Source organism: Salvelinus fontinalis, chromosome 38, assembly GCF_029448725.1.
Source record: "Salvelinus fontinalis isolate EN_2023a chromosome 38, ASM2944872v1, whole genome shotgun sequence".
In the NCBI taxonomy this organism is placed as follows: Eukaryota; Metazoa; Chordata; class Actinopteri; order Salmoniformes; family Salmonidae; genus Salvelinus; species Salvelinus fontinalis.
Window position 1 is genome coordinate 628,403 of NC_074702.1, and position 24,279 is coordinate 652,681.

The 24,279-nt window shown below is 45.9% G+C and overlaps 1 protein-coding gene across 2 annotated transcripts in view; it reads right to left on the bottom strand.

Annotated features, from left to right (window-relative positions):
• zgc:158766 (uncharacterized protein LOC100009641 homolog) overlaps positions 1-24,279 on the bottom strand; it is an 81,932-nt gene that overhangs the window by 35,580 nt on the left and 22,073 nt on the right. For both annotated transcript variants that reach the window (XM_055903092.1, XM_055903091.1), the window contains exons 3-9: positions 21,335-22,736; positions 13,165-13,374; positions 12,144-12,267; positions 11,682-11,775; positions 2,433-2,522; positions 970-1,086; positions 105-203 (exon numbers count right to left, since the gene is read on the bottom strand). In XM_055903092.1, coding sequence (XP_055759067.1) covers positions 105-203; positions 970-1,086; positions 2,433-2,522; positions 11,682-11,775; positions 12,144-12,267; positions 13,165-13,374; positions 21,335-22,736 — 2,136 coding nt within the window. The remainder of the gene's footprint in view (positions 1-104; positions 204-969; positions 1,087-2,432; positions 2,523-11,681; positions 11,776-12,143; positions 12,268-13,164; positions 13,375-21,334; positions 22,737-24,279) is intronic.

The window sequence follows — 24,279 nt, forward strand, 5'->3', positions numbered from 1 at the left end:
TTACACACACACACACACACACACACACACACACACACACACACACACACACACACACACACACACACACACACACACACACACACACACACACACACACACACCTTAGTGCTGTCCAGGTTGCTGGTGCTGCTCAACGTAGAGATAGAAGATTGGAGGGAGGAGAGAGCCACGCTGCAACTGCTGGCAAACGGCTCAATTTTCTGACAGAAGGGATGAAGAGAGAAAGAAAAAGTGAGAGAGAGAGAATGAGAGAGTGAGAGAGAGGGAGAATGAGAGAGAATGAGAGAGAGAGAACGAGAGAGAGTGAGAGAGAGAATGAGAGAGAGAGAGCGAGAGAGAATGAGAGAGAGAATGAGAGAGTGAGAGAGAGAATGAGAGAGAGAGAGAGAGAGAGAGAGAGAGAGAGAGAGAGAGAGAGAGAGAGAGAGAGAGAGAGAGAGAGAGAGAGAGAGAAAATGAGAGAGAGAGAGAGTTTTCGACTGGCTGAGAATCGCTGTCTGTCTGTCTGTCTGTCTCTTCCCAACTCCTTCATTACTATAGGACAGCTGGAGATCGAATTTGAATATTGAAACAATGTTGCAAATGCCAGAGAGACAGACAGCAAGGTTTATACAAATCTCCGCTGTTGAAAACTAATTGTTAGTCTAAAAGAAATTGTAGATCATTTCTAGATGCTTTATATAGTGGAGATGACCTGGCAGGGTAGATGAAACAGTGGATTGTGCAGTCAGGTGGAACAGAGTAAATAGACATTTCAACGTCATAGATTTAGCCGGTGGTAACTTGTCGAATAGACACCGGCTGGAATGCGGTTTTAACCAATCAGCATCCAGGATTAGACCCACCCGTTGTATAAAGTGCACTACTTTTGACCAGAGACCTGTGGGCCCTGGTCAAACGCAGTGCACTACATAGCTAATAGGGTGCCATTTGAGACAACTGTCACCGTGGAGAGGTGATTCTTACCTGTCTGAAGGCGACCCAGTGATCGTGGTCGTAGGGGAATGTTCCGTCCAGGTCTCTAGTGAGCTGACTGGAGTCTATGTGCTTCAACAGAGCCTTCAGGGACGTCAGGAGCTCCGTCTGCATGGGGACAGAGGGGCACACACTGTAACGCCCCACCAGGGGCGGGGCCTGGGAGTAGCAGGGTTGGAGTCAATTCCATTTCAATTCCAGTCGACTCAGGAAGTAAACTGAAATTCCTATTCCAATATCAATTATCTTCAATGCTTTCTAAATAAGGAAACTAAAGCTCTCACATCACACCTTGCTACAGATATCATATATAACTTCCACCAAAGCAAAAACGACCATCTACTATTTAATATAAAATGACAGGTAAACATGATGATGAAAGTAAAGAAATGTAACTAAGAAGAATCATCATGAAACTCTGCAGGTTTCATCAAGACAACTAACCAATCACATCCTTTTATCCACGTGTCATGTAGTTTCAATAGGACGAGACATGTTGAACTTTACTGTAGAAACCTATGGAGAAATTCCAGAGATAATCACTTAACTCAACGTTGGACCTAAACCCTGATCTCATTAGATGTGTCTGGCTGTGTGATGGACGTTGGACCTAAACCCTGATCTCATTAGATGTGTCTGGCTGTGTGATGGACGTTGGACCCTGATCTCATTAGATGTGTCTGGCTGTGTGATGGACGTTGGACCTAAACCCTGATCTCATTAGATGTGTCTGGCTGTGTGATGCACATTGGACCTAAACCCTGATCTCATTAGATGTGTCTGGCTGTGTGACGGACGTTGGACCTAAACCCTGATCTCATTAGATGTGTCTGGTAGTGTGATGGATGTCTGGGTGTTTCAGTATGTTTTCAGTAGGACAGACGTGTGTGTGACAGTCAGAAGTAGGTAGGTAGGCTGCTGATGAAGAGATGATTACATTTTCCACAGTCAGACATGCAGCTTCACGCAAACCTACATAGCACAGATACCCCAGCTCTCAACAACACACCATGATCGGACATGCTACACGCTAAACACACGCACGCACGCACGCACGCACGCACGCACACACACACACACACACACACACACACACACACACACACACACACACACACACACACACACACACACACACACACACACACACACACACACACACACACACACACACACACACACACACAGACTCCTACTCAGGTCAAGGACATGCCATTGACAGGCTGCTAGCGACGACTCAATACAATAGCCTTGGTGTATCTGAATAGACTTGGAGGCGTCTGTATTAATGCTGTATCCTTCCTGATGTTACATTGTGTTAGTCACTGTGTGTGTAAAATGTTAGGAGTCTGGTTGCCGTGGGAACAACTACTCCCAAGATATGAAGTCTTGAATTAGACAAGAACGCACAATTGCAAATTTCACAGCAAATGAGTCATTATTTAATACTTTACCTGCACAGTAGTAATGTCTCTTTCAGGCTTGATAGTTGTCTCCTTGTCCACAAGTAGCAGGACAGAGTAAAGTGCATTTGGTAGTAAAGCCTGGGGGAAAAGCAGCACAAATGGACATATACAGTATTGGGAGGGGGGCGCTGCATTAAAACACCACAGTAGATCATCATTATAAAACCACAACTCTTCATGAGCCTGTTGTGTGCACGCTGAATGCTGGCGGACCATCCGCGTGTGTACTGATTTGTGTACGTGTGTGTGTGCGTGTGAGTGCGTGCGCGCGCGTGTGTGTGCGTGTGTGTGCGTGTGCGTGTGTGTGCGCGTGTGTGTGTGTGTGTGTGTGTGTGTGTGTGTGTGTGTGTGTGTGTGTGTGTGTGTGTGTGTGTGTGTGTGTGTGTGTGTGTGTGTGTGTGTGCGTGTGTGTGTGTGCCCTTACAAAAGAAATCACATTTTTAAAAATCCCGTAAAAAAAACCAAGTGGTTTTCAGAAGGCATGTGACAAAATGTGTTTTAATCCTTTTCCACATCATTACTTTTCACCACTTCCAACTACACCCAGGGACCGAGCAGGACTGCTAGAATGAATGTGACTAAACTACACCAGGGACCGAGCAGGACTGCTAGAATGAATGTGACTAAACTACACCAGGGACCGAGCAGGACTGCTAGAATGAATGTGACAAAACTACACCAGGGACCGAGCAGGACTGCTAGAATGAATGTGACAAAACTACACCCAGGGACCGAGCAGGACTGCTAGAATGAATGTGACTAAACTACACCAGGGACCGAGCAGGACTGCTAGAATGAATGTGACTAAACTACACCCAGGGACCGAGCAGGACTGCTAGAATGAATGTGACTAAACTACACCAGGGACCGAGCAGGACTGCTAGAATGAATGTGACAAAACTACACCCAGGGACCGAGCAGGACTGCTAGAATGAATGTGACTAAACTACACCAGGGACCGAGCAGGACTGCTAGAATGAATGTGACTAAACTACACCCAGGGACCGAGCAGGACTGCTAGAATGAATGTGACTAAACTACACCCAGGGACCGAGCAGGACTGCTAGAATGAATGTGACTAAACTACACCCAGGGACCGAGCAGGACTGCTAGAATGAATGTGACAAAACTACACCAGGGACCGAGCAGGACTGCTAGAATGAATGTGACTAAACTACACCAGGGACCGAGCAGGACTGCTAGAATGAATGTGACTAAACTACACCCAGGGACCGAGCAGGACTGCTAGAATGAATGTGACTAAACTACACCAGGGACCGAGCAGGACTGCTAGAATGAATGTGACAAAACTACACCCAGGGACCGAGCAGGACTGCTAGAATGAATGTGACAAAACTACACCCAGGGACCGAGCAGGACTGCTAGAATGAATGTGACAAAACTACACCCAGGGGCCGAGCAGGACTGCTAGAATGAATGTGACAAAACTACACCCAGGGACCGAGCAGGACTGCTAGAATGAATGTGACAAAACTACACCCAGGGGCCGAGCAGGACTGCTAGAATGAATGTGACAAAACTACACCCAGGGGCCGAGCAGGACTGCTAGAATGAATGTGACTAAACTACACCAGGGACCGAGCAGGACTGCTAGAATGAATGTGACAAAACTACACCCAGGGACCGAGCAGGACTGCTAGAATGAATGTGACTAAACTACACCAGGGACCGAGCAGGACTGCTAGAATGAATGTGACTAAACTACACCAGGGACCGAGCAGGACTGCTAGAATGAATGTGACAAAACTACACCAGGGACCGAGCAGGACTGCTAGAATGAATGTGACAAAACTACACCCAGGGACCGAGCAGGACTGCTAGAATGAATGTGACTAAACTACACCAGGGACCGAGCAGGACTGCTAGAATGAATGTGACTAAACTACACCCAGGGACCGAGCAGGACTGCTAGAATGAATGTGACTAAACTACACCAGGGACCGAGCAGGACTGCTAGAATGAATGTGACAAAACTACACCCAGGGACCGAGCAGGACTGCTAGAATGAATGTGACTAAACTACACCAGGGACCGAGCAGGACTGCTAGAATGAATGTGACTAAACTACACCCAGGGACCGAGCAGGACTGCTAGAATGAATGTGACTAAACTACACCCAGGGACCGAGCAGGACTGCTAGAATGAATGTGACTAAACTACACCCAGGGACCGAGCAGGACTGCTAGAATGAATGTGACAAAACTACACCAGGGACCGAGCAGGACTGCTAGAATGAATGTGACTAAACTACACCAGGGACCGAGCAGGACTGCTAGAATGAATGTGACTAAACTACACCCAGGGACCGAGCAGGACTGCTAGAATGAATGTGACTAAACTACACCAGGGACCGAGCAGGACTGCTAGAATGAATGTGACAAAACTACACCCAGGGACCGAGCAGGACTGCTAGAATGAATGTGACAAAACTACACCCAGGGACCGAGCAGGACTGCTAGAATGAATGTGACAAAACTACACCCAGGGGCCGAGCAGGACTGCTAGAATGAATGTGACAAAACTACACCCAGGGACCGAGCAGGACTGCTAGAATGAATGTGACAAAACTACACCCAGGGGCCGAGCAGGACTGCTAGAATGAATGTGACAAAACTACACCCAGGGGCCGAGCAGGACTGCTAGAATGAATGTGACTAAACTACACCAGGGACCGAGCAGGACTGCTAGAATGAATGTGACAAAACTACACCCAGGGACCGAGCAGGACTGCTAGAATGAATGTGACTAAACTACACCAGGGACCGAGCAGGACTGCTAGAATGAATGTGACTAAACTACACCCAGGGACCGAGCAGGACTGCTAGAATGAATGTGACTAAACTACACCCAGGGACCGAGCAGGACTGCTAGAATGAATGTGACTAAACTACACCCAGGGACCGAGCAGGACTGCTAGAATGAATGTGACAAAACTACACCAGGGACCGAGCAGGACTGCTAGAATGAATGTGACTAAACTACACCAGGGACCGAGCAGGACTGCTAGAATGAATGTGACTAAACTACACCCAGGGACCGAGCAGGACTGCTAGAATGAATGTGACTAAACTACACCAGGGACCGAGCAGGACTGCTAGAATGAATGTGACAAAACTACACCCAGGGACCGAGCAGGACTGCTAGAATGAATGTGACAAAACTACACCCAGGGACCGAGCAGGACTGCTAGAATGAATGTGACAAAACTACACCCAGGGGCCGAGCAGGACTGCTAGAATGAATGTGACAAAACTACACCCAGGGACCGAGCAGGACTGCTAGAATGAATGTGACAAAACTACACCCAGGGGCCGAGCAGGACTGCTAGAATGAATGTGACAAAACTACACCCAGGGGCCGAGCAGGACTGCTAGAATGAATGTGACAAAACTACACCAGGGACCGAGCAGGACTGCTAGAATGAATGTGACTAAACTACACCCAGGGACCGAGCAGGACTGCTAGAATGAATGTGACAAAACTACACCAGGGACCGAGCAGGACTGCTAGAATGAATGTGACTAAACTACACCCAGGGGCCGAGCAGGACTGCTAGAATGAATGTGACTAAACTACACCCAGGGACCGAGCAGGACTGCTAGAATGAATGTGACTAAACTACACCCAGGGACCGAGCAGGACTGCTAGAATGAATGTGACAAAACTACACCCAGGGACCGAGCAGGACTGCTAGAATGAATGTGACTAAACTACACCCAGGGACCGAGCAGGACTGCTAGAATGAATGTGACTAAACTACACCCAGGGACCGAGCAGGACTGCTAGAATGAATGTGACTAAACTACACCCAGGGACCGAGCAGGACTGCTAGAATGAATGTGACAAAACTACACCCAGGGACCGAGCAGGACTGCTAGAATGAATGTGACTAAACTACACCCAGGGACCGAGCAGGACTGCTAGAATGAATGTGACTAAACTACACCCAGGGACCGAGCAGGACTGCTAGAATGAATGTGACAAAACTACACCCAGGGACCGAGCAGGACTGCTAGAATGAATGTGACAAAACTACACCCAGGGACCGAGCAGGACTGCTAGAATGAATGTGACAAAACTACACCCAGGGGCCGAGCAGGACTGCTAGAATGAATGTGACTAAACTACACCCAGGGACCGAGCAGGACTGCTAGAATGAATGTGACTAAACTACACCCAGGGACCGAGCAGGACTGCTAGAATGAATGTGACAAAACTACACCAGGGACCGAGCAGGACTGCTAGAATGAATGTGACTAAACTACACCCAGGGACCGAGCAGGACTGCTAGAATGAATGTGACTAAACTTGCAACTGGTGAAAAGGCAAAGAAAGCAAAGGCCAAGTTAACATAAGGAGGGGCCAGGGTAACATAAGGAGAGGCCAGGGTAACATAAGGAGAGGCCAGGGTAACATAAGGAGAGGCCAGGGTAACATAAGGAGAGGCCAGGGTAACATAAGGAGAGGCCAGGGTAACATAAGGAGAGGCCAGGGTAACATAAGGAGAGGCCAGGGTAACATAAGGAGAGGCCAGGGTAACATAAGGAGAGGCCAGGGTAACATAAGGAGAGGCCAGGGTAACATAAGGAGAGGCCAGGGTAACATAAGGAGAGGCCAGGGTAACATAAGGAGAGGCCAGGGTAACATAAGGAGAGGCCAGGGTAACATTAGGAGAGGCCAGGGTAACATAAGGAGAGGCCAGGGTAACATAAGGAGAGGCCAGGGTAACATAAGGAGAGGCCAGGGTAACATAAGGAGAGACCAGGGTAACATAAGGAGAAGCCAGGGTAACATAAGGAGAAGCCAGGGTAACATAAGGAGAGGCCAGGGTAACATAAGGAGAGGCCAGGGTAACATAAGGAGAGGCCAGGGTAACATAAGGAGAGGCCAGGGTAACATAAGGAGAGGCCAGGGTAACATAAGGAGAGGCCAGGGTAACATAAGGAGAGGCCAGGGTAACATAAGGAAAGGCCAGGGTACTATAAGGAAAGGCCAGGGTAACATAAGGAGAGGCCAGGGTAACATAAGGAGAGGCCAGGGTAACATAAGGAGAGGCCAGGGTAACATAAGGAGAGGCCAGGGTAACATAAGGAGAGGCCAGGGTAACATAAGGAGAGGCCAGGGTAACATAAGGAGAGGCCAGGGTAACATAAGGAAAGGCCAGGGTAACTTAAGGAGAGGCCAGAGTAACATAAGTAAAGGCCAGGGTAACATAAGGAGAGGCCAGGGTAACATAAGTAAAGGCCAGGGTAACATAAGGAGAGGCCAGGGTAACATAAGGAGAGGCCAGGGTAACATAAGGAGAGGCCAGGGTAACATAAGGAGAGGCCAGGGTAACATAAGGAGAGGCCAGGGTAACATAAGGAGAGGCCAGGGTAACATAAGGAGAGGCCAGGGTAACATAAGGAGAGGCCAGGGTAACATAAGGAGAAGCCAGGGTAACATAAGGAGAAGCCAGGGTAACATAAGGAAAGGCCAGGGTAACAGAAGGAGAGGCCAGGGTAACATAAGGAAAGGACAGGGTAACATAAGGAGAGGCCAGGGTAACATAAGGAGAGGCCAGGGTAACATAAGGAGAGGCCAGGGTAACATAAGGAGAGGCCAGGGTAACATAAGGAGAGGTCAGGGTAACATAAGGAGAGGCCAGGGTAACATAAGGAAAGGCCAGGGTAACAGAAGGAGAGGCCAGGGTAACATAAGGAAAGGACAGGGTAACATAAGGAGAGGCCAGGGTAACATAAGGAGAGGCCAGGGTAACATAAGGAGAGGCCAGGGTAACATAAGGAGAGGCCAGGGTAACATAAGGAGAGGTCAGGGTAACATAACGAGAGGCCAGGGTAACATAAGGAGAGGCCAGGGTAACATAAGGAGAGGTCAGGGTAACATAAGGAGAGGCCAGGGTAACATAAGGAGAGGCCAGGGTAACATAAGGAAAGAGAGGGAACATCGCAGGAAAGAGGGAGGAGTTTTACTGAGTTGCATTATCATAACAAATCTTTCACTACAAAAATGTTTTACATTCATTTACAATTCATTTGCTCTCACGTTAAAACATTATTTCCTTGCAATATTTAGTTTTGCCATCAATACTTTGGGGTTTATGTTTTGCTTTCAATATCATTATTTTTGTTTGGAATACTAATAATTCTGTCCTCAACTTCAGAAGTTTTTCTTGATATTAATGGCTCAAAAGTAACTCTCTCACTAGAGGATTGCACCACATGATAACACTCTATGAAAGGTGCTTATAGCGGCCATCTTTAATGTAATCACTAACAGTGTTCTCATCTCCACAGTAAAACGTTGAGGGATGGGTCTGGAGAAATGCAACCACTCTCAAATCCATTAACTACGCTATGGATGCAAGGACTGACCATCCAGGATGTCAAATAGTTGTAACCATGTTTTGAGGACATACAGTGTTTGTTTACATTTTCTTTGTTTACAAACATTGGAGTTTTCTTACATGTGAAACCGCAAATTTGACAAGTGCTTTTTTGGCAAGGGAGTGTGTGCATGTCTGTGTGTGTGTGTGTGTGAACAGACAAGTAAGAACAGGTCCTCCCCACTAGCCCTGAGGCCCAGCCTTTCTGCCAGTGAAATGTGATGGACCAAGTCACTACACAGAAATCAAACTTCTCCAGACCAAGAAAGGGACGGAAAAACAATAGATATATGTGCTGTGCTACTGTAGTACTATACTATAACATTACTATAGTACTATACTATAACATTACTATAGTACTATACTATAACATTGCTATAGCGCTATACTATGGCATTACTATAGCACTATACTATACCGGTACTATAGTACTATACTATAGCATTACTATAGTATTATACTATAACATTGCTATGGTACTATACTACAACATTACTATAGTACTATACTATAACATCACTATAGTATACCATACCATAACATTACTATGGTGCTATACTATATCATTACTATAGTATTATACTATAACATGACTATTGTACTATACTATAACATTACTAAAAAAGCCAACTGAAAATTATTCATGATTATTATTTGACCATGCTTGTCACTTATGAACATTTTTGAACATCTTGGCATAGTTCTGTTATAATCTCCACCCGGCACAGCCAGAAGAGGACTGGCCACCCCTCATAGCCTGGTTCCTCTCTAGGTTTCTTCCTAGGTTTTGGCCTTTCTAGGGAGTTTTTCCTAGCCACCGTGCTTCTACACCTGCATTCTAGCTGTTTGGGGTTTTAGGCTGGGTTTCTGTACAGCACTTCGAGATATTATCTGATGTACAAAGGGCTATATAAAATAAAATTGATTGATTGATTGATTGATACTATAGTACTATACTATAACATCACTATAGTATTATACTATAACATTACTATAATACTATACTATAACATCACTATAGGACTATACTATAACATTACTATGGTGCTATACTATAACATCACTATAGGACTATACTATAACATTACTATGGTGCTATACTATAACATTTCTATGGTGCTACACTATAGCATTTCTATAGTACTATACTATAACATTACTATAATACTATACTATAACATTACTATAATACTATAACATTACTATGGTGCTATACTATAACATTACTATGGTGCTACACTATAGCATTTCTATAGTACTATACTATAACATCACTATAGTATTATACTATAACATTACTATAATACTATACTATAACATCACTATAGGACTATACTATAACATTACTATGGTGCTATACTATAACATTACTATAGTGCTACACTATAGCATTTCTATAGTACTATACTATAACATTACTATAATACTATAACATTACTATGTCACTATACTATAACATTGGTATAGTACTATGCTATAACATTGCTATAGTATTATACTATAGCATTACTGTAGTACTCTACTATATCATTACGTTTGTACAATACTATAACATTACTGTAGGACTATACTATAACACTACTATGGTACTATACCATAACACTACTATGGTACTATACTATAGCATTACTATAGTGCTATGCCATAACATTACTAATAGTACTATACTATAACATTACCATAGTACTACACTATAGCATTACTATAGTACTATACTATAACATTGCTATAGTGCTATACTATAGCAGTACTGTAGTAACATACTATAACACCACTATAGTACTATACTATATCATTACTATAGTACTATACTATAACATTACCATAGTACAATACTGGAACATTACTATAGTGCTATACTGTAACATTACTATACTGCAATACTTGAATGTTACTATAGTGCTATACTATAACATTACTATAGTGCAATACTAGAATGTTACTATAGTATTGTACTAGACCATTAAAGCATTACTACAGTACTATACTAGAACATTAGAACATTACTAAGGTACTATACTAGAACATTTCTATAGTACTATACTAAAACATTACTACGGCACTATACTATTATATTACTATAGTACTATACTAGAACAGTACTATGGCACTACACTAGAACATTGCCACAGTACTATGCTATTAGTATAATATTACTATTGCACTATAACATTACTATAGTACTATACTATAACATTACTATAGCACCATACTAGAACATTGCTATAGTGATATACTAGAACATTGCTATAGTACTATACTATAACATTACTATAGTACTATACTATAGCAGTACTAATAGTACTGTACTGGAACATTACTATATCACCATACTGGAACATTACCATAGTACTATACTAGAACATTACTATAGTACTATGCTATAGCATTACTGCAGTACTATACTAGAACACTAGAACATTACTATAGTACTATACTAGAGCATTGCTATAGTACTGTTCCAGATCATTACTGCAGTACTATACTATACCATTACTACAGTACTATACTAGAGTATAGTGACAGTGAAAGAACATTTCTTAACACCATGGAAACCTTGTTAAGAATCAGGAGGACGTAAAGAAACAGCCTGGGGATAGTTCATGTGGGACGTGGTGGTGATGACATGTTATTTTCCGTTGAAAGCTCATTCCTGGAGTTCAGGAAGAGATGATTGAGTCCCAAATAGCATGTTACTCTCTATATTATAGTGCACTACTTTTGACCAGAGCCCTATGGGTCCTATGGTCAAAAGTAGTGCACTACACTGTAGATAGAAGAGGGTTCCATTCGGGATGCAGCCAGTATTATTGTCATTAGAAAGCTCTCACCTGGAGTTCAGACAGAGATGAGAACAGAGCCGGACTGGGCTGCTGTCTCCTGGTGTCCACTAGCACCGTAAGGCCTTGGTCCCGCCTCTCGCTCCTGAAACCAGAAACAAAACCCATCAGGGTGATCTTGTGAATGATTCGTCCTTGAGTCATCCCTCCTCTCCCCTGTAACTATTCCACAGGTCGTTGCTGTAAATCAGAATGTGTTTTCAGTCAAATGACCTGGTAAAATAAGGGTAAAATAAAAAATTATATATATATATATATATAGCCCCGTTATGAGAGTGGTTACATTTCTCCAGACCCATTTCTCAGCTGTTTACCAAAACGTGTTGGGGTATCTGGTTTGTTATTTGTTTGAATCCCAGAATGCCCCCTTAAAAGGAACCCCATCCAATAACTAAAGCCTGGATGGGGTTTCAACAGATGAAACCTGAGCGGCTGGCTGGTTGACTGACTGACCGGAGCGTTGAATAGTAGTAACCCAGGAGACAGGTGAGGTCTTTGGCCGTGCAGCTCTCCCCAGCCCACACCCTCCCCCGCGTGCACACCTGCAGCACCGCCCGCCCGCTGAGGTCTCTGTTACCTGGAGGAGAGAGAGAGGGGGGGGGGGGGGGGTCAGCGCTCACTCATAGTCAAGTAGACACTATGAGTGCTTCCAAAATGCTACCATAATCTCTATATAAAGTAGTGCGCTACATTTTGACCAAAATCCTATGGGCCCTGTTCAAAAGTAGTGCACTACAAAGGGAAAACTGTAGGTTGCTATTTGGGATGTAGAGAAAGTGACCTGTCTGTTGTTAAGTGTTTGTCGTCATCCCAGGCCCCACAGCACAGCTCAACATACCGCTTTAGTTCAGGATGGCATCTCCTCTTACCCACATCTGATCCAGTCTAAGTCATTTAATAGGCTCCTATTATTCTACATAGAACATTCCCACTCCTACTGAAAACATGCGGCCCAAGCTTCATATGTCACATGGCAGTAAACACTACATATGTCACATGGCAGTAAACACTTCATATGTCACATGGCAGTAAACACTTCATATGTCACATGGGAGTAAACACTTCATATGTCACATGGCAGTAAACACTTCATATGTCACATGGGAGTAAACACTTCATATGTCACATGGGAGTAAACACTTCATATGTCACATGGGAGTAAACACTTCATATGTCACATGGGAGTAAACACTTCATATGTCACATGGGAGTAAACACTTCATATGTCACATGGCAGTAAACACTTCATATGTCACATGGGAGTAAACACTTCATATGTCACATGGGAGTAAACACTTCATACAGTATGATGGCCCCAGAGGCCAGTGTGTGTGTGTCACCTACCATTTAAGATGATGGCTCCAGAGGTCAGTGTGTGTGTGTGTGTGTGTGTGTGTGTGTGTGTGTGTGTGTGTGTGTGTGTGTGTGCGTGCGTGCGTGCGTGCGTGCGTGCGTGCGTGCGTGCGTCACCTACCAGGTAAGATGATGGCCCCAGAGGCCAGTAGTTCGGGGTTGACCTCTGACACCAGGCTGGGGAGGTGACAGTTAGGAGGTGACCCTGATCCTGGGGCTGGGGCCAGCTGGATGAGGACTTCATTAGAATGTTTGGGGGTGTGATGTTGTGACTGTGCTCCATCCTGACTGTGCCGCCTGGGGTTAGTGCTGGTGCCACCTTCATGGCTCACTAAAGAGAACCAAGACAAAAAATGTATCACTTCAGACAGTATTCTACTGTTAAAAATGGTATCATTTCAGACAGTATGCTACTGTTAAAAATGGTATCATTTCAGACAGTATTCTACTGTTAAAATGGTATCATTTCAGACAGTATGCTGCTGTTAAAATGGTATCATTTCAGACAGTATGCTACTGTTAAAATGGAATCATTTCAGACAGTATGCTGTTAAAAATGGTATCATTTCAGACAGTATGCTGTTAAAAATGAAATCATTTCAGACAGTACGCTGCTGTTAAAATGGTATCATTTCAGACAGTATGCTACTGTTAAAATGGTATCATTTCAGACAGTATGCTACTGTTAAAATGGAATCATTTCAGACAGTATGCTACTGTTAAAATGGAATCATTTCAGACAGTATGCTGTTAAAAATGGAATCATTTCAGACAGTACGCTGCTGTTAAAATGGTATCATTTCAGACAGTATGCTACTGTTAAAATGGTATCATTTCAGACAGTATGCTGCTGTTAAAATGGTATCATTTCAGACAGTATGCTACTGTTAAAATGGAATCATTTCAGACAGTATGCTGTTAAAAATGGTATCATTTCAGATAGTATACTATTGTTAAAAATGGTATCATTTCAGCACCTGTGCTGATGTTAGTGTCTATTGTTCAAGCTGTGGAATAAAACCCCTGTCTGAATAACGATTCATTATAATCACTCTATTTACTGTTCCACAGAATGACCACAGAAAGAGGTCATCATTTCACCTCAATGTGGACATCTCTTACATCATAAACCTAAAACCACTATAAACATCATTCAACCTACTTTAATTAGGAATCAACCCGAAAAGAGAAAAACACCTACAGGGATAGATAGATAGCAGAGGGAGGGAGGGAAGGAAGAGAGGGGAATGAGGGAAGGAAGGGAGGGAATGAGGGAAGGAACGAAGGAAGGAGGGAGGGACCGAGAGAGAGAGAAGGAGGAGAGAGAGGGAGAGAGAGGGAGAGGGAGAGAGAGAGAGGGAGAGAGAGAGGGAGAGAGAGAGAGGGAGAGAGATAGATAGATAGAGAGAGAGGAGAGAGATAGAGAGAGAGAGATAGAGAGAGAGGGAGAGAGAGAAAGCGAAATAGAGAGGGGGGTGTATAATCAGGGACTGCTCTTCCAGACTGAGTCACTGCAGAGACCAGGTGTTCCGTCTGACTCACTGATACCAGGCCTGGGTTCAAATACTAACTGAAATCTTTCAAATACTTTTAGCATTTCCTTTAGTCTGCCTGGAGTGCCAGATGGGCGGGGACTATTCTACGGGTTCCCTTGCATCAGGAAAACTCAGTCCAGCCCAGCTAAAATATGTGAAATTGTTTCAAATACTATTGAACCCAGGTCTGTCAGCTACTACAAAATAAAACTCTGGATCACAGACAGACTCCCAACGCCCCACTAACAGGAATGTTGCTCCTGACGTTCCCAACTGGTACCAACCCCTGTTATAGCTTACACACGTTCTCCCATTCTCCTATCCCTCTGGCTGGGGCTGGCTACGAGGCTGGCAGCTCTCACACTCAACATACACAGCCCAGACCAAATGGGTTCAAATGGTATTTTAATGTTTTTCATGGTTTCAATTGTGAATAGTCCTCTTCAAGATGGTAGCCTACCACTCAGGCAGAGGAGGCTGCAGAGGGGAGGACGGCTCATAATAATGGCCGGAATGGAGTGAATGGAATGGCATCAAACACAGAATGTGTTCCCTCCATTCCAGCCATTACACTCCATTCCAGCCATTACACTTCATTACACTCCATTCCAGCCATTATTATGAGCCGTCCTCCCCTCAGCAGCCTCCACAGGGTCATCTAATACCTGGTAGAAAGTAAAGCAACAAAGGATATGGCCACGCCCGGACATAAAAACCTGACCATAAAAGCCATTGTTCATACGCCTTCAAAGTTGTCAATGTGTGAAGACAGAGAATGTATAGATTCTCTTGTGTTGTCCTGTCCCCTCCCCTCCCAGCCTCTCCCCACCCAGCCCTTCCGAGCCTAGCCCCTCCCCTCCGAGCCTAGCCCCTCCCCTCCGAGCCTATCTCCTCCCAGCCTAGCCCCTCCCTTCCCAGCATAGCCCTCCCCTCCCAGCTTCTTCCATCCCAGCCTGTCCCCTCCCCTCCCAGTCCCTCCAAGCATCTCCCCTCCCAGCCTCCCCTCCGAGCCTAGCCCCCCCTCCGAGCCTATCTCCTCCCAGCCCAGCCTCTCCCCTCCCTTCCCAGCTTCTCCCCTCCCAGCCTGTCCCCTCCCATCATAACCCCTCCCCTCCCAGCCTGTCCCCTCCCAGCCTGTCTCCTCCCATCATAACCCCTCCCCTCCCAGCCTGTCCCCTCCCATCATAACCCCTCCCCTCCCAGCCTGTCCCCTCCCATCATAACCCCTCCCCTCCCAGCCTGTCCCCTCCCATCATAACCCCTCTCCTCCCAGCCTGTCCCCTCCCCTACCAGCCTGTCCCCTCCCATCATAACCCATCCCCTCCAAGCCTGTCCCCTCCCATCATAACCCCACCCCTCCCAGCCTGTCCCCTCCCATCATAACCCCTCCCCTCCCAGCTTAGCCTCTCCCTTCCCAGCCTGTCCCCTCCCATCATAACCCCTCCCCTCCCAGCCTGTCCCCTCCCCTCCCAGCCTGTCCCCTCCCATCATAACCCCTCCCCTCCCAGCTTAGCCTCTCCCTTCCCAGCCTGTCCCCTCCCATCATAACCCCTCCCCTCCCAGCCTGTCCCCTCCCCTCCCAGCCTGTCCCCTCCCATCATAACCCCTCCCCTCCCAGCTTAGCCTCTCCCTTCCCAGCCTGTCCCCTCCCATCATAACCCCTCCCCTCCCAGTCTGTCCCCTCCCCTCCCAGCCTGTCCCCTCCCATCATAACCCCTCCCCTCCCAGCTTACCCTCTCCCTTCCCAGCCTAGCCCCCTTTTGTCCTCAGACACTAAATGTACTTCCTGTGTGACTGGCTGTGGCTGTGCGGCCAGCAATTCTGTTTGCAACAAACTTCCTACATTGCTTTGTTTTGTCAGGAAGTTATAAATGTAGAGCAAAGCCTCTCCTGCATTGTACCCAGTGTAAGCCTGGGTTGTATACAGCATTTAACACCGTTCTAAGCCATCAATGCAGCCAGGACCTGGTCCCACATTTTTCAACCACACATTTCTGTCTGTCGGAGAACGAAACGGTCTGGACTGGGATGCATCCCAAATGGCACCCTATTCCCTACATATACACTGAGTGTACAAAGCATTGAAATCACAAGAGGGACATGAATGAAGCAATGGCCACCACAGCCATTACCATCTCACATGGTGGATGAGGGTAATTCCATCCCTTCTCAAAGTGAGGGATGGTTTTGTTTTCAGAATAAAGTCCTGAAAAAAGTCAGTGTTGGTTCACTGGTTCTCATGTTACTCAGGTGAATGGACCTTACATGAGGACAGGTTAAGGGGTTTTCCTCTGCATTCAGCCCCAGTGGAGAAGGGGGGCACAATGAAAGCTATTGTACAGGAGGCAACTCATCTGTCTGGGACCAGAGTCGAGCAAAGCCCAGTCCCACATTCACTGGAAGGCCATGTCATGTCACTGTCTGTGTGTGTCTGTGTGTGTGTCTCTGTCTGTGTGTGTCTGTGTGTGTGTCTCTGTGTGTGTGTGTGTGTGTGTGTGTGTGTGTGTGTGTGTGTGTGTGTGTGTGTGTGTGTGTGTGTGTGTGTGTGTGTGTGTGTGTGTGTGTGTGTGTGTGTGTGTGTGTGTGTGTGTGTGTGTGTGTGCGTGCGTGCGTGCGTGTGCGTGTGCGTGTGTGTGTGTGTGAGGTTTCCTGTCCACCAAGGTCTCAATGGGCTCTAGGTTTTCAGTGGCGCTATGTTTTCAGTGGTGCTGGGTTTTCAGTGGCGCTAGGTTTTCAGTGGCGCTGGGTTTTCAGTGGCACTAGGTTTTCAGTGGCGCTGGGTTTTCAGTGGCGCTAGGTTTTCAGTGGCACTATATTTTCAGTGGCGCTGGGTTTTCAGTGGCGCTGGGTTTTCAGTGGCGCTGGGTTTTCAGTGGCACTATGTTTTCAGTGGCGCTATGTTTTCAGTGGCGCTATGTTTTCAGTGGCGCTGGGTTTTCAGTGGCGCTATGTTTTCAGTGGTTCTAGGTTTTCAGTGGTTCTAGTTTTTCAGTGACTATGTTTTCAGAGACTAGGTTTTCAGTGGAGCTGGGTTTTCAGTGTGGAAAAATGGGCTTCAGCTTGCTACTTTTGTATTGCTCTGCCATGAGGTCATGGCAGGCAGAAACCCCTCATTGTTGAGGGAGATACTGACATTGTGGGGAAGTTGTACTAAATACAGTTATGGGTTCTGGAATAATATGTCTCATTGGGCCGTAGTTATCATCTAGAAGGCCAAGAGATTTTCCTTTTCAGGGCACATGGTCATGGTCTTATCTTTTTCCAATCAGGGAAAACCTACCATCCCTGGGCGGAACTGCTGAGTCTGTGTCATTTCACGGGGTTAAATCAACTGAACTGCTGAGTCTGTGTCATTTCACGGGGTTAAAATCAACTGGACTGCTGAGTCTGTGTCATTTCACGGGGTTAAATCAACTGAACTGCTTAGTCTGTGTCATTTCACGGGGTTAAATCAACTGAACTGCTGAGTCTGCGTCATTTCACGGGGTTAAAATCAACTGAACTGCTGAGTCTGTGTCATTTCACGGGGTTAAATCAACTGAACTGCTGAGTCTGCGTCATTTCACGGGGTTAAATCAACTGAACTGCTGAGTCTGCGTCATTTCACGGGGTTAAATCAACTGAACTGCTGAGTCTGTGTCATTTCACGAGGTTAAAATCAACTGAACTGCCGAGTCTGTGTCATTTCACGGGGTTTAAGGGACTCTTCAGGATTTTGGCAATAAGGAAGTTAGAGGTAGTTGCGCTAACTAGCGTTAGCAGATACACATAGACTTCCAGCCATTGCGCTAATGCTAGTTAGCATTGGCTCACAAAACGACCTCTAACTTCATTGAACATAGAAATATACAAATGGTATTCACCAGTTCATCTGACTCTGGGGAAGTAGATAAAGGGCCTCATTGCCAACATCCAAACGTATCCCTTTAAATCAACTCACACACTTTCCACATTTCAATACCCGGAAGAGGCCGTGCTAAATAAAACAGAATGATTCCCTGGATGACACTTTCACAAAGCAACTCTTCTGCACTGCCCTGCACAGAACAACAGAACAGTGTGTGTCCAACACCACGTCTGTTCCAGGGATGGGCCATACCTGTCACGTAACATGTCAAAGCGCATATACACACACACATACACAACCCCCTCCCCCTCCACCACCCAAAACAATCAGCACATGAGAACTACAAGCTGTCTCCTCATATCAACAGTCCAGACAAACACAGGCCTGTAACCCTCTGTCAGATCCCTATTACTGCAGGTCATAATTACCCACTGAAACCACGACATACAACCTGTCTGGAAACAAAGTGTGTTTTCAAGCCCGGAGGCCATTTGATACAGTGAGAGAGAGCTGCTGTTATGATCTCTGTTGAACACAATGGCAGGGAAAGTGTTTGTCCAAACTGAAGACGACGCTTGGGTTGAGAAATCTAATCACCAACGCACTCTCACAACACATAGCTGTCATGTTAAGACTTTTACTGCTTTTGTTGATGTTACATTCTTAAACCAACATGAAAACTGGTAGAAATGGTGTGTTTTCAAAGGAAAAACTGGTAGAAAATATGTCTTTTCAAAGGAAAAACTGGTTGATATGATAATTTAACCAGTTTTGCCCACTGAATGGACTTTTACCTTTGACAAAGGTCTAGCTCCAACCAACTGAGCTATCAGTATACCTGACCTCACTCCTATTTCAATCAATACATATAAATAGCCCAAGCAGAAGTCAAACCCATAACCTTGGTCTATACAGCCCATGTGGATCACTACATACCAGACTCCAGGAGTCAAACCCATAACCTTGGTCTATACAGCCCATGTGGGATCATTACATACAGATGCCTTCGGAAAGTATTCAGACCCCTTGACTTTTTCTACATCAGTCTACATACAATACCCCATAATGACAAAGCAAACACAAGTTTTTAGATTTTTTTTTTTTGCACATGCAGAGAAGAATGCGAGAAACTCCCCAAATACAGGTGTGCCAAGCTTGTAGCGTCATACCCAAGAAGACTCGAGGCTGTAATCGCTGCCAAAGGTGCTTCAACAAAGTACTGAGTAAAGGGTCTGAATACTTTTTATTTAGAAATACATTTGTGAAATGTTCTAAAAACGTGTTTTTGCTTTGTCGTTGTGGGGCATTGCGTGTAGATTGACAAGGATTAAAAATATATACATTTTAGATTAAAGCTGTAAATGTGGAAAAAGTCAAGGGGTCTGAATACTTGTACCAGACTCCAGGAGTCAAACCCTTAACCTTGGTCTATACAGCCCATGTGGGATCATTATATACCAGACTCCAGGAGTCAAACCCTTAACCTTGGTCTATACAGCCCATGTGGGATCATTATATACCAGACTCCAGGAGTCAAACCCTTAACCTTGGTCTATACAGCCCATGTGGAATCATTATATACCAGACTCCAGTAGTCAAACCCATAACCTTGGTCTATACAGCCCGTGTGGGATCATTATATACCAGACTCCAGGAGTCAAACCCATAACCTTGGTCTATACAGCCCATGTGGGATCATTATATACCAGACTACAGGAGTCAAACCCATAACCTTGGTCTATACAGCCCATGTGGAATCATTATATACCAGACTACAGGAGTCAAACCCTTAACCTTGGTCTATACAGCCCATGTGGAATCATTATATACCAGACTCCAGTAGTCAAACCCATAACCTTGGTCTATACAGCCCGTGTGGGATCATTATATACCAGACTCCAGGAGTCAAACCCATAACCTTGGTCTATACAGCCCATGTGGAATCATTATATACCAGACTCCAGGAGTCAAACCCTTAACCTTGGTCTATACAGCCCATGTGGGATCATTATATACCAGACTCCTGCAGTGTTTAAAATAATACCCTTGACAAAGACTTTAAAATAATATTCAGTCCATGCGGGCCTATGAGACTTTTTGGTGCCATGTGGGACAAACCCTACATGTTATACTAATCAGTCACATGTTATACTAATCAGTCACATGTTATACTAATCAGTCACATGTTATACTAATCAGTCACATGTTATACTAATCAGTCACATGTTATACTAATCAGTCACATGTTATTCAAATCAGTCACATGTTATACTAATCAGTCACATGTTATACTAATCAGTCACATGTTATTCAAATCAGTCACATGTTATACTAATCAGTCACATGTTATTCAAATCAGTCACATGTTATACTAATCAGTCACATGTTATTCTAATCAGTCACATGTTATTCTAATCAGTCACATGTTATACTAATCAGTCACATGTTATACTAATCAGTCACATGTTATACTAATCAGTCACATGTTTTTCTAATCAGTCACATGTTATTCTAATCAGTCACATGTTATACTAATCAGTCACATGTTATTCTAAACAGTCACATGTTATTCTAATCAGTCACATGTTATTCTAATCTGTCACATGTTATACTAATCAGGCACATGTTATTCTAATCAGTCACATGTTATTCTAATCAGTCACATGTTATACTAATCAGTCACATGTTATACTAATCAGTCACATGTTATACTAATCAGTCACATGCTATTCTAATCAGTCACATGTTATTCTAATCAGTCACATGTTATACTAATCAGTCACATGCTATTCTAATCAGTCACATGCTATTCTAATCAGTCACATGTTATTCTAATCAGTCACATGTTATACTAATCAGTCACATGTTATACTAATCAGTCACATGTTATACTAATCAGGTTTTTCTACCTGTCTCCTCTCTAACACTGCTCCTCCTGTCTGAGCTGGAGAAGGCAGCCTCCAGGTCCAGCCGTCCGAAGCGCAGGGCGTATCCGTTCATCAGCTTCTTTGGTGAGAATACTCCACTGCTGGCCGAGCCCCCGGAGGAGGAGCGCGCCCGGTGCCCTTTGACCTGGGCCGCCTTGTTAGTCCTCTCTAGAGACTTGGAGCGCCTCTCAGCCCGGGTCTCCAGGGCCCCAGCGTTCCTCAGACCCCTCTGGAGGTACAGGAGAGGTGTGCTGGGAGAGAGTCGGGGGGAGTCGGGGTCCCCACCCAGCCATGCCCTGGTCCCCCCTAGCCTGAGCCCACGGGGCCCCTGGTCTCTCTGGGTGGTGGGGGTGGAGGGGCTGCTACCAGGGGTTGAAGCTGGAGATGAGGCATCCTCTCTGGGGCTGAGTGGGCTGAGACCTGGGCATGCAGGACTGTGCTCTGGTCCTTCCTCCAGGATGGACTCAGAGCTAGAGCCCAGGTTCATGGGGTTCTGCAGGGCCTCCATGTAGGATTTACGGAACAGTCTCCGGGTCTCGAAGGACACAGAGTCCCTGGCGTGGCGGGGGCGGCGCGGGTTGGGGTTACTGAGGTCGGTGCTGAACGACAGGGTCCTGGTCCTCTCTCTGGTCCCACCCTGGCCCTCCTCCCCCTCCCACTGGCCCTTCCCCGGACCACCACCACCCTCCCCAGCCAGCCTCCCTGTCTGTGGGCTGCAGGAGTGAGAGTCAGGAGCTGCTCTCAGGCTATGGTTCTGGTTGTGGTTCTCCATCCGGTGAAGTCCTGGGTTGGGATCCTGTTGGGACGAGCTACTAGTGCTGCTGGGGTCCATTACATGGACCCGCCTGCTCAGGATAGCAGGCTCTGAGAAGGTAGAGTCTGCCCCCTGGGAGTGTAGTGATTCGTGGGAGCTGCGATGGGAGTCCAGGGTCCCCGTGGATCCACTGGTACTGCAGGCGCTGAGCTGACCACGGAAGCCCGTGCTGTCGCCCCGCGTCTGCATGATGGCGTCTGTCGTGCTGCTGACGAACAGAGGATTCACCACGTTCTTCCACGGCGTCCGGTACACGACGGTGCCGGTGGTGAGCAACCAGTTCTGCAGCGGGTGGAGGTTGCGCTCGCGCGTCACATTCTGCAGGAAGTCAGCGGTGAAGACGCTGCCGTACATGCTCTCTGGGACGGGGATCTCTGCGATGGCCTGGCCGCTGGCCGACAGACATTTTATGACCAGCTTGGCAGCCTTGCGGCCCAGAGGAACCACCTGTAGGTAGAAGTCCCCCTGCTTCAGACGGACCTTATGGAGCGGGGCGAGCTGCAAGACCACCTTCTCGTTGATGCAGAAGGGCCAACCCTCATGATAGAACAGCCGGCCGTGGAAACGCACCTGTAGAGGAAGACAATACTTTATTAACCCATACCAGACTGAAATGTGTCTTCTGCTGTATCCAACCCCTCTGATATACACATACATACACTTCACAGATGTAAGCTCTTAATTTGTCACAGTAAAAGAATCCGTAAGCAACAGGATTTGAACATTTAGTCCATAATGTTGCTTGATCGGTGGTTAGGCTATTAGCTGGCCAAAAGTAGGTTACATTTAAATTGCAATACTGTTAATATAACCATGTGTTAGTGTGGGTTTTTCAGTAACTTTAGGTAAATCAGGAAAATTATCAGCAACAAAAGAGTGATCAAATGTTGACCCTACATCTGTAGATTAGAGAGACTGGAGCAGTGTGAAACCACAGTGCTGCACCAGGTATAGAGAGATGGACAACAGATTAGAGAGACTGGAGCAGTGTGAAACCACAGTGCTGCCCCAGGTACAGAGAGATGGACAACAGATTAGAGAGACTGGAGCAGTGTGAAACCACAGTGCTGCACCAGGTATAGAGAGATGGACAACAGATTAGAGAGACTGGAGCAGTGTGAAACCACAGTGCTGCACCAGGTATAGAGAGATGGACAACAGATTAGAGAGACTGGAGCAGTGTGAAACCACAGTGCTGCACCAGGTATAGAGAAATGGACAACAAATTAGAGAGACTGGAGTAGTGTGAAACCACAGAGCTGCACCAGGTATAGAGAGATGGACAACAGATTAGAGAGACTGGAGCAGTGTGAAACCACAGTGCTGCACCAGGCATAGAGAGATGGACAACAGATTAGAGAGACTGGAGCAGTGTGAAACCACAGTGCTGCACCAGGCATAGAGAGATGGACAACACATAAAACAGACAGCGACTCCCCACAGCAAAATATCCTCAGTGTTATACAGTATCCCTGACGCGTTTTAGAGGCTCTTACAGGTATAATGTAAAGAGTGTATAGAAGTTAATTTGGAAATTATTCAGACCCCTTGACCTTTTCAACATTTTTTTTTTTTTACTCATTACTTTGTTGAAACACCATTGGCAGAAATTACAGCCTCAAGTCTTCTTGGGTATGATGGTACAAGCTTGGCACACCTGTATTTGGGGAGTTTCTCCCATTCTTCTCTGCAGATCCCCTCAAGCTCTGTCAGGTTAGATGGGGAGCGTCGCTGTACAGCTATTTTCAGGTGTCTCCAGAGATGTTCGATCGGGTTCAAGTCTGGGCTCTGGCAGGACCACTCAAGGACATTCAGAGACTTTTCCCGAAGCCACTCCTGCGTTGTCTTGGCTGTGTGCTTAGGGTCGTTGTACTGTTGGAAGGTGAATCTTCGCCCCAGTCTCAGCTCCTGAGCGCTCTGGAGCAGGTTTTCAACAAGGATCTCTCTGTACTTGGCTCCGTTCATCTTTCCCTTGTTCCTGACTAGTCTGCCAGCCTCTGCCGCTGAAAAACATCCCCACAGCATGATGCTGTCACCACCATGCTTAACCATAGGGATGGTGACTGGTTTCCTCCAGACGTGACGCTTGGTATTCAGCCAAAGAGTTCAATGT